The following is a 14,598-nucleotide window of genomic DNA, read 5'->3' as shown; positions in this document are numbered from 1 at the left end:
ATTCTTCTGATTTTATGCTAGGGAACTATATGCGCAGATATGAAGTTTTCTGGGAGCGGGAGCCTTCCCTTGCTGCGGCGGTGGAGGAAGCGTGGTCTAGAAGAATTCCTTCCAATGATTTGGGGGGCATAAGCTATGCTCTCATGTATATTATGATGAGTCTATATAGGTGGAAAGCTGCTAATTTAAAACCTTTATCTAAAGAAATTGATAAGAGGCGGATTTTGATGGAAGAATTACTGTCTCGGACGGATAGCAACAGTGAGGCAGAAAAAACAAGACTAGCTAGAGAGATGGACAGACTTTTGTATCGGGAAGAAATAGCTTGGTTGCAATGCTCCAGATTTGCATGGCTGAAGGAAGGGGACAGGAATACCAAATATTTTCATCGTCAGGCTTCTAAAAGGAATCGGAAAAATAAAATTTGAAGTTTTAGGAGGTTGGATGGCTCTTTCACTCAGGATAAGGAGGAGATGGAATCTATGGCCACTTCTTTTTTATCAGAATCTGTATACTCAAGATGACACTGTTGATCCGAATATTATTGTTCAGGAGGTACAACATTGCGTTGATGATTACATGAATGAAGGTTTATGCAAGGCCTTTTCATAGGAAGAGATTAGCGATGCTTTGTTGCAAATTGATCCTTTAAAGGCTCCAGGGCCAGATGGCTTTCCTGCACATTTTCTGCAACACAATTGGGGGCTCTTTCGGGATGAAGTGGTCAAGGCAGTACAACTTTTTTTTCGCTACAGGAGTAATGCCATCTGAGGTTAATGAAACATCCATTGTTATGATTCCAAAAAAGAAGGAACCAGAGGATCTAATGTATTTCAGACCAATTAGCTTATGCAATGTTATTTATAAAGTTGTTTCAAAATGTCTGGCTAATAGACTCCGACCCCTTCTTCAAGGTATTATAGCTCCTGAGCAAAGCGCCTTTGTACCAGGGAGGTTAATCGCAGACAATGCCCTAGTCGCGTTCGAGTGCATACATTCCATACAATGTGGTTCGGTAGCAAGATCAAATTTCTGTGCGTATAATTAAGTTGGATATGGCCAAAGCTTATGATCGCGTTGATTGGAGGTTTATGGAAGGAGTTTTAGCAAAGATGGGCTTTCATCGTCAATGGATACAGTGGGTGATGACATGTGTCACAACTGTAAGCTACTCGGTTCACTTTAACGGAAATATGTTGGACTCCTTCCCCACGCGAGGTCTACGCCAAGGTGATCCTTTATCGCCATATTTATTTCTTTTTGTTGCTGATGGTTTCTCTTCCTTGATGAAAAAGCACATTCAGTCCGGGACTTGCGGGAGTTACATATATGTAGGCGTGCCCCAGGGATCTCTCATCTCCTTTTCGCAGACGATTGCCTCCTTTTCTTTGAAGGGTCGGTGCAACAAGCTCATACCGTCAAAGCTATCCTGGATGATTATCAACGAGGGACAGGACAATTGGTTAGTCTGGGAAGTGTTCGATTATGTATGGAAAACAGTGCACTGATGGCATTCAGGCTGATAGTAAGAACATTCTAAAATATGAAACTGAAGCTTTTGAGGAGAAGTACTTAGGGCTTCTAGTGCCCGAGGGAGGTATGAAAGGGAACAAATTTAAACCAATGAAAGGAAGGTTTGCACGCAGAGCAAGTGATTGGAATGATAAATATATGTCAAGTGGAGCTAAGGAGACTCTCATAAAATCAGTTAAGAAATCTCTAACGACTTATGCAATGGGAGTGTTTAAATTTCCAGCTGGTGTGACTGATGAGTTGGCCAAAATTATAAGAGATTTTTGGTGGGGAGATGAGGAAAATAAAAGGAAGATGCATTGGATGTCCTGGGAGAAAATGACTAGGCCAAAATCTCAGGGTGGTATTGGCTTTCGAGATCTGAGAGTGTTCAACCAGGCCTTGTTGGCAAGACAAGCTTGGCGTCTTATTCAGTTTCCTGATAGTCTGTGTGCTCGGATCATAAAGGCAAAATACTACCCCTCGACACATCTTTTGGACACAGCTTTTATTAAGAACGCTTCTCAAACCTAGCAAGCTATAGAACATGGACTGGAATTGCTTAAGAAAGGGGCGATATGGCGCATTGGTTCAGGTACAAGTGTGAGAATTTTCAGGGACAATTGGATTCCACGCCTAGATCAGCCAAAACTGAATGGAAAAAGGGGAAATGCTAGGTTGAGATTGGTGGCCGATCTCATAGATCCGTACACAAGGACTTGGAATGAAGGGCTGGTTAGGGAATGTTGTCTGGCCATTGATGTTGATGCAATCCTTGCGATCAAGTTACCGTCACGGAACTGTGATGATTTCGTTTCTTGGCTGCCTGAAAAGAGCGGAATATTTACTGTACGGTCAGCATATCGACTGGGGTTACAACCGGCGATTGAAGGTTTGAGTGGTGTACAAAGCAGCGCGGAACCTGAAGGCGATCGAGGTATCGGGAACCTGGTGTGGCGGGCTAAAGTACCTCAGAAGCTACATGTGTTTGCGTGGAGGGCTGCTACAGCGACCTTGGCGGTGCGTGTTGGTTTACACCATAGGATGTCGAAGGTTAATCCAACTTGCACTATTTGTGGGGCGGCTGATGAGGATGAACACCACACTCTCATCACATGTGCACTAGCGCGGGCTTTGAGAAAGGGCATGCGGGATTTTTGGTCCCTACCACCGGAGGAAGCTTTCCTAGGCAATGACACTGAATGGTTGTTGTCTCTGCTCAATAGGTCCTCTCAAAATTCTCGAGCTCAAATCATTTTCTTGCTTTGGCGAGTGTGGCATCATCACAACAATATTGTCCACGGTGATGGGAAGGCTTCGATAGCAGCCTCAATTTCTTATCTAAAGAACTATTTTGATAGCTTTATGAACGCTTCACATGCGATATCGGACACTAAAGGCAAGCTTCCAATGTCAAGTGATACTGCTAATATATCTGCGGATTCATTGGTGGTGAGTTGATGGATAGCTCCAGGAGTTGGTTTCTTGAAAGCAAATGTTGATGCCGGCTGGGATTCAATAACCAAGAAGGGTGGTATTGGTGTTATAGTGAGGGATCACAGAGGCGGTATTGTCTCTTCAACATGGAGGTTCCTTCCCCGATGCACTAGCGCGGAAGAAGCTGAAGTAACTGCATGTGTAGAGGGACTGAACTCCCTCATCCAACTTCAGTGTACTTCTGCGGTGGTTGAAACGGACTGCTCGAGAGTAGTCGAGGTTATGAATAGTAAGCGGATGGATCACTCGGCTAGCTGGTTACAATATGCTGAGGGTCAAGAACTTCTGAACCTCGACCAAGATTTCTCGGTTTCTAAAGTAGGCCGTTTGTGTAATAGGGTGGCTCATGGTTTAGCTATGCTAGGTAAACGAGGTAGTTCTGGTTTGTTGTCAGGATCTGCCCCGGTAGAGGTGTTGGACTTGATCAAGGAGGAGTGTAGTTGTAGTGGAGCTTTCTCCTCTAGGACGTAGTTCCTCTTCTGATCCCTGATGTAACCATTCTGTAACTTTGGTGCAGCAAGTTTCTGACGCACTCTTTTTCTTACCAGGGTACCTAAGGAGAATGGAAGGTTTTTAATGAGGCGGCTTGCTTGCGTTATATATTAATGGTCCATCTTAAAAAAAAAACTAATAATGCCCTGATAATCATGTTAATCAACATTGAAGGCGAAGATTATATAGTAATATGATTTCTGGAAGCCTAAAACACAAGGAATAGGCTTTAGAGAAGCTTGATAAGCTGAAGGACTTCATTGCAAGTATCTAGCACGAATCTTGAAGAGTATACAAACATCTGATATGAGAGTTCCTTAAACCAGATGTATGTACCTACAAACAGGGGAAACCTATTATTTGAGAATCAACCTAATCACAACCTGACGATTCTTGGCACCAAACTTATAACAAGTTCAAAGAAAAACTAGACACGCGTATCGACGACTACTACACGAGGATCACTTGGCGGCGCCGTCCTTGGGCAGAGCACCCATCCACGCCGGCGGCAGCATCCCAGTTTGCTCGTGCACCGTCGAAAGAAGCGGCGGGAGCATCTTGTACACCCCAGCAACCTGCTGCAGCGCGCTGCCGGCGGCGGCCTCTGCGCCGGCATTTGCGGCGCCGTCCGCGCCGCCGGCGTTGGTCCAGATGCTGATCTTGGGCTGCATGCCGTTGACCGCGCCAGCGTTGATGCGCGCCATCTCCGGGTACATGCCGCCGTCGATCATGAGGTAGTCCCTGAGAGCGTAGTAGTTGCCGCCGAGCGCCTGTAGCATGGACGCCACGTACTCCGTCTTGGCCCTGCCAAGCAGAGCCACGGACTCCGACTCCTTCTGCTTCGCGTAGAGCTTCGCGTCCTCGGACATCTTCTGCTCGAAGAAGTGCGCGTCAGCCTGCGCCTTGCGCGCCTCCGCCGTCCGCATCTGCTCGAAGAGCGCCGCCTCTGCCGCCTTCTGCCTGCTGTAGAGCTGCGCATTTGAGTCTTGAACCTACAATCACACACATATATACATGAGATCGATCGATGGAACATTTCAATCATCACATGACAATCGTGGATGTACGTGCAAGTACCTGTGTCTCGTACTGCACTGTGGCCTTGCTGAGTTGCTCGGCCTTGAGCTTCTCGGTCAGGCGCAGCGCATTCTTACGCTCGACCTCCATCTGGAGCTCGGCATCGCGGATGGCAACGGCCTTGGACGCCTCGACCTCGGCCACCTTGGCCTGCTTGTCCCACCCAGCCTTCTTCATGGCAAGCTCGGCCTTGGCCGCGGCGATGTCCGCTTCTCTAGCATTCTCGAACACCTGCACCTCGGCCTTCACCTTGGCCTCCTCCTTGAGCCCCTGACCCACCTGCCGCACGGAGAGCACCTTGGTCTCGGCATCCACCTTGGCGGCGTTCTGCCGCGTGAGCCCCTCCCTCTCCTTGGCTCCAACCTCTCCCTTCATCCGAGCTTCCGCGACGTCCACCTTGGCCTGGTTCGCGGCATCCTGCTGCGTCTTCTGGCCGAGGTAGGAGAAGTACTCGTGCCCCGGCACGTCCACCAGCTGCTTCACGTTGGCGTTGTAGATGATGAGGCCGAACTGGTTGAGCTCCAGCTGCACCTGGGTGAAGACTTTCTCCTTGAACGACTTGGTGCCCTTGAAGATCTCCTCCATGGTCAGCTCCGCGGCCAGCACGCGGGTCTCACCCTCGATGATGCCCTTGACCAGCTCGTGGACGTGGCTCCTCGAGCTGTGCAGCGGGGCAATGAGCTTGGCGTAGAGGAGGAGCTGCGCCTCCAGATCCTTCCTGTCCGACTCCTCGGCGCCGGTGGCCGTGATCCTGGGGCCGATCGTGAAGACGGCGGGGAGGATGAAGGGCAGCTTCTCGGCGCTCATGGCGTGCACCTCAAACTCGTAGTTCACCGGCGAGATGCTGAACCTCTTGCATTGCTGCCCCGCGAAGACCCACGCCTTCTTGGCGAGCTTGACGTCGTGGATGCCCCAGCCGGTGATGGCCAGGTACTCCGACGCATCGGCGACACGGAATGTCGCCATCTCCCACGATCTGATCTGGCTAGTTTCGTTGGAGGCTAACTAGAAGGGTGTAGCAACGGTGAATTAGATCTCGCGTGAACGAATGGTGGCCAGCCCTTCCGCCTTTTATACAGCAGGTTGTTGGTAGGATAGTCTCCAGTCTGCTAAACGAACGCAATCTCAGTCTAACTAGTCTATCCATTCAGTCCAGGGAGTTAGTCACCGTACGAGCGAGGAGCACGCCGTCAGGCAAAGTCTCTGGTTGATCCGCAAATTATTGGTAACGGAAAACTAACGAACCAGTAGTCTTAGGAGAGATAAATAAAGAAAAAAGATATCTAAAGGCACACACGATGGCTGAGAAGACTGTCTTTTCTTATACTATATATGCATATCATCTAGATACGGCAGAACAACATGTTATACTACAATAGAAGTAACACATTCTATACCTGGCAGTTAATGTTTGAATGCACCTAAAATTATGAAGTGATTTAAATTAATTTAGAAACTATGTAACTAAGAGATGACATGTCGTAACCCAATTGTAACTCGTAGCTAAGAGAAGGTCATATGGTTTTGCTAATTCCTAGTCGAAAGAGAATCAACATTGCTCACGACAGAATCTAGTCTTAAAGTTAATTATTCTAAGTCAATCTAGTCCCCATCAACATTGCTCACGACAGAATCAATGTTTACACCTCTGCTTTGCAATGCCAGCTGGGTGAAATGCCTTTTACCACCTTGGATTACCTTTATGTACTTCCAAGCCCAAAAAGGAGACTTTTATGCCACTCATTCAATGTGTGCAAAGAAGGCTACCAGCATGCACTATGTATCTGAACTCTGGGTGACATGGGTATACCCTTCGGGTAACCATTATTAGTATACCTGGCTCGGCTCGGCCCAATATGGAGAAGGCCCAACAAGGCAACCCGAAGTAGTAGTCGACTAGGACTCTTGTAAAACCCTAGGCTGGTTGCATATATAAAGTCAGCTAGGGTACCCGATAGAGGGAGGCCAACAGATAGACAACAAATAGACAACAGATAGACACCGTAGCTCCGCCTATGGCGGCACCCTGTAAACAGACATATGATCATATACTGGATTGCTAGCAGCACGTAGGGATCCTCCACCGAGGGGACCCGAAGCTGGGTACGTCGTGTGCCTAATCTCGCTCCCGGAATCTCCATCATCGCTCTTTCCCGAAACCCAAGTCTACAATACATAGGCATTGGCGAGGTGATCCCTTGTCAATGGGAGCAAGCTCAGGATCTTAAATTCGATTCTATCGTTTCTACCAATGTTCTATCTATGCTCACTCAAGCTCTATCAATGAGTTATTAATGAAATTGATAAGTATAGAAGACATTGTCTATGGAGAGACAAAGATTTACAAAAGAAGAACCCACCCTTAGCTGCATGGGACTTGGTTTGCAGACCAAAAGATCAAGGAGGACTGGGAGTACTTAATCTGTCTGTACAAAATGATTGCTTTCTTATGAAACATCTACACAAATTCTATAATCATGTGGATATTCCTTGGGTGAATCTGTGTTGGGAGTTCTACTATTCCACTGCTCTTCCTCCTGCTAGACCAATGGAAATTTCTTTTTGGTGGAGAGACTGCCTGAAGATGCTACCCACTTTTAAGCAAGTAGCTACATGTGACTTTGTTCGGGGAAATTCCATTCTGCTATGGAAGGAAAAATGGGGTACTCAGACTCTACAAGTTACATGGCCACAACTCTTCTCTTTTGTAAAGAATGAATCTATTTCCATACAGTTTGCTCTCCAATATGCAGATATCCGTGACTTATTCTATCTCCCAGTTTCTTGGGAAGCAATGATTCAGATGAATCTCTTTCAAGCCATGTTGCAGAGTTTAGTACCTACAGATGGATCTGATTCTTGGACTATCTTTGGCTCTAACAAAACATACAAGGTTTCTCAGATGTATAAAAACATGATGCATAATAATGGTGCTATACCTGCTCTAGAATGGATGTGGAAGAGTTGTCAGCAAAAACATAAAGTGTTCTTCTGGTTACTTACTCATGATAGACTAAATACAAGAGCAATTCTTCAGAGAAAGAGATTTTTCCTGTCAGACTACTCTTGTGTGATGTGTGGATCACATCTTGAAACCAGAGATCATCTGTTCTTCGAATGCCCTTTTGCCACCATGTGTTGGCAATATTTGTGCCCTAGTTGGTCTTTACGGCCTGGATCAGCCTTGGATTTTCAGCAGTCTATCACCAATCTTAAGAATTTCATTGATAAGCCTTTCTTTATGGAAATTATCATATTGGTTACTTGGGCAATATGGACATCTAGAAATGACTTCATCTTCAAAGCTGTAGACCCTAATATTTACAGATGTCGCAGAAAGTTCAAAGATGAAATGGCCATTCTCCTTTATAAGGTGAAAAGGAAGCACTACATGGGATTATCAGCTTGGATCCAGCAGTTTAGATAGCTTCAGTCTTATTCAGACTGCTTTTTGCTTTCATTTCTTTTTCTGAGTTGCTCTTCTCAAGCAATTCTGTAATATCTTTGTACTCTTTTGTTTCATAAATAAAAAGAAAAAAATACACACTGTTCAACATAAAAAAAAAGAGAATCAAGCTAGGCTTATTTACCTTTAAGATCGTTGGATTTGCATCATGATTAGTGCGTCTTGCGAATTGCAGTTGGGTTACAACCGAGATATTTTCAGTTGCATGTGAGGTGCAAGTAAATTGCAGTTGAGATTTTTCAGTTGCAAATAGTCGCAATTGAGATTCTAAGTTGCAAGCGGGTTGCAACTAAAAAAAGATGGTTCAGACAGTAAAAAATATTTGCACGATTAAACAAATGTTCATGTAGTATAAAATCATGAGAATGGCATCACTCGGATGAGAAGTAAGCTATTTCATAGTCGAATGAGAATTAGCCACACACTTTTTTTCCTATTTCTCTCTCCTCTAACTCAACAATTATTCTATCCTATGTGACACTGTTAAGATAAGACCGTTATACACTGCATGAGTCATTGCTTGGATACCGAGATTTTGACAAACTAGTTTCACCAAAACACGGCTGAGGCTGTAAGAGAAACTCAATGGTCAGAGGACAACTATACATTTATCCTCAAAGTGGAAATTTCTCCTAGACAAGATTACCCATGATACCCAAAGGGTATTCCTTACATTGTCCACTTACTTTTTTTGGTCATTTTTATTCTATTGCGCACCATATAAGATAGTAAAGCATATAAATTATAAGATAAATATTAGAACACATAAAAATTCAATAATAACCCACAAGTCATTAAATTAGGAAAGATACATCTTGTGAATTGTGTTTCAGTGTCCACTTGCATGTAGGATTAGTGAAGAACAATGAGAGAACATCCTTATGAATGAGTGTCGTGTAATCCCTCCTTTATAGAATGTTGAATACCATGATTGGTTGAGCATGAAGGATTTCCCAAGAAGATTGGTCACCATAAAACAATTATTACACCATTTGGATTCAAAGTATTTCAAAATTATGGGGAGGCTATTGAGTCTTGAGTACATAGTTGAGGTGATTCTTCATGGTAAAAGACATAATCTCATTCTTCACTATCTCATATTTTGATATGTGAATGCTACTTGAGTTACGTTGATGCATGGTTTGAAGCTCATCCCAAATTTCTAGCGGTCTTAAGGAGGGTGATTGGCTTTAAATCTTGGTAGAAACTTCCCTCTGGAAGCATGTTGATTACTTATGAGACTATGTAGAGACTTTCCAACAAATACAACTACTTCTATATGAGTCACTCGAGGGATGATGAACTAAATGTGCAAGTATGGAGATAGAGGTTGTGGGTAGTTGGAAGGAACCTTCAAAATATCAACCGTGGTCTTCTCCATGGATTCTTTTCCAAGTCTTTCAAGTTCCCATACACCTAGACCTTACAAGAACTGATTCTCGATCTGAACATTAAGTGGCACATGAATTTTAGTCAGCATCCTTTAAAGTACACTAAGATCCCAAGGGGTTCTGGAAGATTCGTGACATGGAAATAGGTAACCAATCGTTTCGTAAATGTTTTGTATTCAAGTTTAAAATGACCATACCATGATAATTTAACCATGTTAAAATTTTATATATCACGGACATTGCAAAAAGGTATCAACGCTTGGTGACTGACATAGGCGTCCCCAATGGGCCTGCTGAAGATGGTACCCAGGGTTTACTGAAGGGCCACAGGTCGAAGAATATGAAGTTCGGAAGCCCAATTAGTTGTTAAGAAAAGATAGAGTTGTATTAGGAAATATAGAGATTTGTAACTTTACGGGTTGAACTCAGAGAGTCTCCCGGAATCTGTAATCTTGTGTAACACGGTACCCTCGGCTCTGCCTCTTATATAAGGGGGAGTCGAGGGACAAAGGGAGGATCGAATCCATTGTCAACATAACCCTAATTTCTTAATCGTCGAGTACTTTTCGGCTGAAACCCTCGAGATCTACTTGCCCTCTACTTCCAACTAAACCCTAGTCTACAATTCGTAGGCATTGATAAGTTAATCCCTTGTCAATTGGCGCCGTCTATGGGAATTAGAGGCGGCAAGGAGCTGATCTCGATGGCACGTTCAAGATCGTCGACTTCGTCGGTAGCAAGCAACGCGATGGATAGAGGTAAACGGATCGAAACTGATCTAGTCGATTTTGTTCCTCACCCGCCCTCCCGTTTGGATGCATATGCGTACTTGGAGGAGCCTATGGAGACGATGTTTGGAAGGTTCCACTTCCGCGTCGAGAAAAAGGATCGTATCGTCTCGAGGTTCCAGTTTCGTCGGGATCGCTGGCGGTTGATTCCGATTTTTCGGATTCGTCATCACCGTACGAGACAGGCGACGAGGAGATTTCGTTACCACGCTTCATCGAGTCTACGTCAAGATCTTTGGCGATATGTCCTTCGAGTCGTCTGCGGACTCCAATATAAGCAGCGACTATGACAACATCGACAACTTCGGCTTTATCAACAGATCCACTATTGTTGGAGAGGTCTTCACCGATCTATATGACGGTGTCACCAATCCCGACCAAGGTCGAAGTTCAAGATATCATCAGATCTATGCAATTGGAGATACAAGTCGACCACAGGAGGATACATCAGAGAACTTTGACGACGCAGGAAACCCATATGTCGATCCCGCTGATCTCACGCGAGGTTTGGGAACCAAATACGTCGGGCCTGGAACGCGAGAGATGGTGCAGTTTCCGCAAGCAGTGTGGGATAGAGTTGCAAGAGCCATTGACAGTACAGATCCAATGACTGTAACTGCGATAGCTCAAGAGTTGCAAGCATATCAATGTAGGCTCGCCCGTGCCAGACGACAACTTGAAAAACAGAAAATCGAGTTGGACAAGAGACAAGCCGCGGCTTCTGCGTCAAGTAGGCGAAGAGCTGAGTTGAGCCGACAATCAGGAACTTCGGGAAGCAGTCATAGAGAAGGTCGGAACAGGGCAAGATCTCGATTACAAAATATACCCGAGGCTGAAAGGGAGAACCTAGTTCAAAATCTCGACATGTCCTTTATGTCAATAGACACAAGGGGAAATATTATTCCCAAAACACCGGAAGCTGGATACATGGCGACACAAGCTTTCATCTTGGCGTCCAGACCACCTCCTGGAGACCCAAGGGAACCATTGTATAACATGGCCATGGAAGGAGTTGGAGTGATGGGAACAACATTTGCAAGCACGCCTCCCGAAGGATCAGCAAGGCAAAATAGTCCACGACCTACTGCAGCGGTGCAAGATCCCGCAAGAACGAGTGGGGCAAGAGATGCAGCAACTCAAGCAAGAGTGGATAGAGCGCGACAAGACAGAAGGGAACGTTAGCACTCACCAAAGGTCAATGAAGAAGATATATGCGGGCTCCCGTGTTTCACGAGATGAGTCCGCAAAACTCGAGTTCCATCAGGGTTTAAGCTACCCGATAATTACAAAAAATTCGACGGCCTGCAAGATCCTGAGGATTGGTTAGTTGATTATCTTGATACGGTGAAGCTGATGGGTGGAACTAGAGCAACAGCCATGCAGAGCATTCAAGTACACTTGAGTGGAGCCGCACGATCATGGATAAAGAAGCTGCCTACTGGGTCTGTCGACAGCTGGGGAAGTTTTGAGGACATATTCATAAAGAATTTTTGATCCACATGCAAGAAACCTTCATCGCTGGAGTAGTTGAGGGCCTGCAGACAGAAGCATGCCGAGTCAATGAGAACATATATCCAGAGATGGAACATTATAAAAAACTCAGCGGAGAATATATCTGATGAGCGAGCTATAGATGCATTTGTTGCCGGTATTCGAAGGAGGGACTTTGTCGAGGATCTTGGAAGGACTAACCCAAAAACAATATCAGCACTTATGGAGATAGCGAATCGGTGGGCAGATGGAGAAGATGCTGTTCACAACAAGCAGCATAGGTCGCCGGAGGAGGATCATAGTCGAAACTTTCAAAATAGGCGACGATTTCCTCGGCAGTTCTCAAATTATGATGCTCCTGGCCAAATATCGGCTGTATTTTGAGGAAACAGTGAAGGAAATAATCGAGATGATTATCAGAGGAGCGGCGAGCAACGTAGCGATTACAAGGATGACTCCCGTCCTAATAGACAAAATAGCGGGCCAAGGTTTCAGAGGCCGTACGTCTCACCCGAAGACCTCCTAAATGGACCAGGCCAAATGCACTTTTATCTCGATAACAATGGAAAGAGGCAGTCAGGCCATCTGCAGAAGGACTGCCGAACTTTTCAAGCAATGCAGAGATATGCAGGGCATGCCAACACACAGGCAACACCTAGAAATCCTCAGAGGCCAAGAAGTGAAATTCACCTCCCACCTCCACCCGCAATTACAGATGCAAATCGACATCAGTTACAAATAGCGGAAGCTCCAAACCCACCTCCATATATCGACACCAATGGCGCGGTTTCGATGATTCAGAAAGCTAGGCCATCCAATAGAGCTCAGAAAGTAATTTCGCGACAAGTGTTCATGGCAGAAAAGATGCCTCCACCAACAATTGAGTACCTAAATTGGTCGGGGCAGGACATTGCCTTCACCATAGCAGACCAGCCGCAGCAAGTTCAAAGACCAGGGCAATCAACATTGATTTTGCCAGCGGTGATCGCAGGATTCGACGTTTCACGAGTATTCATAGATGGAGGCAGCAGTCTAAATCTTATGTACGCGGATACATTGAGGAAAATGAACATCTCCTTAGCAAATCTGAAGCCAACTGACACACGCTTCCATGAGATCACACCGGACAAGCCGAGCTATCCGTTGGGGAAGATCAATCTCGACGTTCAGTTTGGAACCCGAGAGAATTACAGGATCGAAAGGCTGGAGTTTGAGGTTGTCGATTTCCCGTCACAATACCACGCTTTGTTGGGACGACCAGCTTACGCCAGGTTTATGGCGGTACCACATTACACATACTTGTTATGGAGGCTCCCTGGACCCAAGGGACCAATTACAGTAAAAGGCAGTTTTGCGCTAGCTGATAAGTGCGACAAGGATTTTCATCGACTGTCGGAAACCTTCGGGATGCAAGCAGAGTATATGGAATCAAGGTTAACAACTGACTATGATGTGTTTCCAAATATATGGAGGCCACTCAAGGAACCAACCTTTAACACTACCAAGAATTCTAAGGAGGTACAGATCCACCCGACAGATCCCAAGAAAACGACATCCATCGCAGAAAACATGGACCTCGCATAGGAAAGCGCGCTCGTCGAGTTCCTCCATGAGCGCTGGGAAATCTTCGCATGGTGTCCAGCTGACATGCCAGGAGTACCCAGGGAACTTGTCGAGCACCACCTTAACTTGGACCCAGTGGCGAGGCCAATAAAACAACCTTTGCGGCGTTTTTCGGAACTAAACCACAAAGCTATGCTGTCAGAAATCAATAGACTCAGAGAGGCTGGCTTTATCAAAGAGTTACATACAGAGGCCACGTGGGTAGCTAACCCCCTACTGGTCCCAAAGAAAAACACGAAAGTCCTTCGCATGTGCGTCAACTTCACGTGTCTCAATAAACATTGTCCAAAGGATCACTTCCCCTCCCAAGGATCGATCAAATTATTGATTCCACGGCAGGCTGTGAACGTCTTTCCTTCCTGGACGCTTATTCTGGTTATAACCAGATCAGATTAAAAGAAGACAACGAGGTCAAAACAGCTTTCATAACACCTTACGATGTGTTCTGTTACAGAACAATGCCCTTTGGATTGAAAAACGCGGGAGCAACATATCAACGGATGATGCAGAAGTGTCTGGCCACACAGATTGGCAAGAACGTACAAGTGTACATAGATGATGTCGTCATAACAACAAAGAAAGGGTTAACGCTGATCGAGGATCTGAAGGAAACCTTCGACAACCTTGACAAGTTCTGCCTCAAGCTGAACCCGACAAAGTGCTCTTTTGGCATTCCTGCAGGGGAACTTCTCGGGTTTCTAGTATCAGCAAGAGGAATTGAAGCTAATCCAGAGAAAATCCAAGCCATCGTAACAATGCGAAAGCCAACAAAGCTGAAAGAAATACAACAGCTAACTGGGCGAGTCGCAGCTCTAAGGAGATTCGTCGCCAGGCTAGGAGAAAAGGCGTTGCCATTTTACGCTTTAATCAAACAAGGCGACAAATTTTAGTGGAACGAAGAAGCAGACAGAGCTTTCGAGGACCTTAAGCGCACAATCTCGACACCACCAATCCTGGTGGCACCTAATGAGAAGGAGCCTCTCCTGTTATATATAGCAGCCACACCTCAGGTGGTCAGCACAGTCCTTGTGTTCGAAAGAGAAGAAGAAGGAAAACTCCATGGAGTGCAGTGGCCGGTATACTTCGTCAGCAAAGTTTTATCGCCTTCAAAACAGCGGTACCCGCAGTATCAGAAGTTAGCATATGGAGTGTTTACAACCGCAAGAAAACCTCGACACTATTTTTCGGCACATCCGATAATAGTGGTCAATGAGGCACCTTTATCCAACATACTAAACAATCCAGAAGCTACGGGTCGTGT

At 45.6% G+C, this 14,598-nt stretch overlaps 1 protein-coding gene across 1 annotated transcript; it reads right to left on the bottom strand.

The window, feature by feature from the left end:
- Window positions 1-3,740: 3,740 nt before the first annotated feature.
- On the bottom strand, window positions 3,741-5,605 carry LOC127292432 (flotillin-like protein 2). Its single transcript, XM_051321859.2, has 2 exons — window positions 4,579-5,605; window positions 3,741-4,493 (listed from the first exon to the last, which is right to left on the bottom strand). Exons 1-2 carry the CDS (start codon window positions 5,542-5,544, stop codon window positions 3,963-3,965), a joined length of 1,497 nt encoding a protein of 498 aa, XP_051177819.1. The 5' UTR covers window positions 5,545-5,605; the 3' UTR covers window positions 3,741-3,962.
- Window positions 5,606-14,598: the final 8,993 nt, after the last annotated feature.

The sequence above is a fragment of the Lolium perenne genome, chromosome 1 (genome assembly GCF_019359855.2).
Source record: "Lolium perenne isolate Kyuss_39 chromosome 1, Kyuss_2.0, whole genome shotgun sequence".
In the NCBI taxonomy this organism is placed as follows: Eukaryota; Viridiplantae; Streptophyta; class Magnoliopsida; order Poales; family Poaceae; genus Lolium; species Lolium perenne.
Note: the sequence above shows the minus strand (reverse complement) of the source record. Positions and strands in the feature narration are given on the sequence as shown.

Excerpts from the sequence above, each read along its gene's own strand:
- LOC127292432 (XM_051321859.2), bottom strand. The coding sequence starts at position 5,544 with ATGGCGACATTCCGTGTCGCCGATGCGTCGGAGTACCTGGCCATCACC. Across the intron at positions 4,494-4,578 it reads CAGTGCAGTACGAGACACAG|GTTCAAGACTCAAATGCGCA; the intron begins GTACTTGCACGT and ends GTGTGATTGTAG.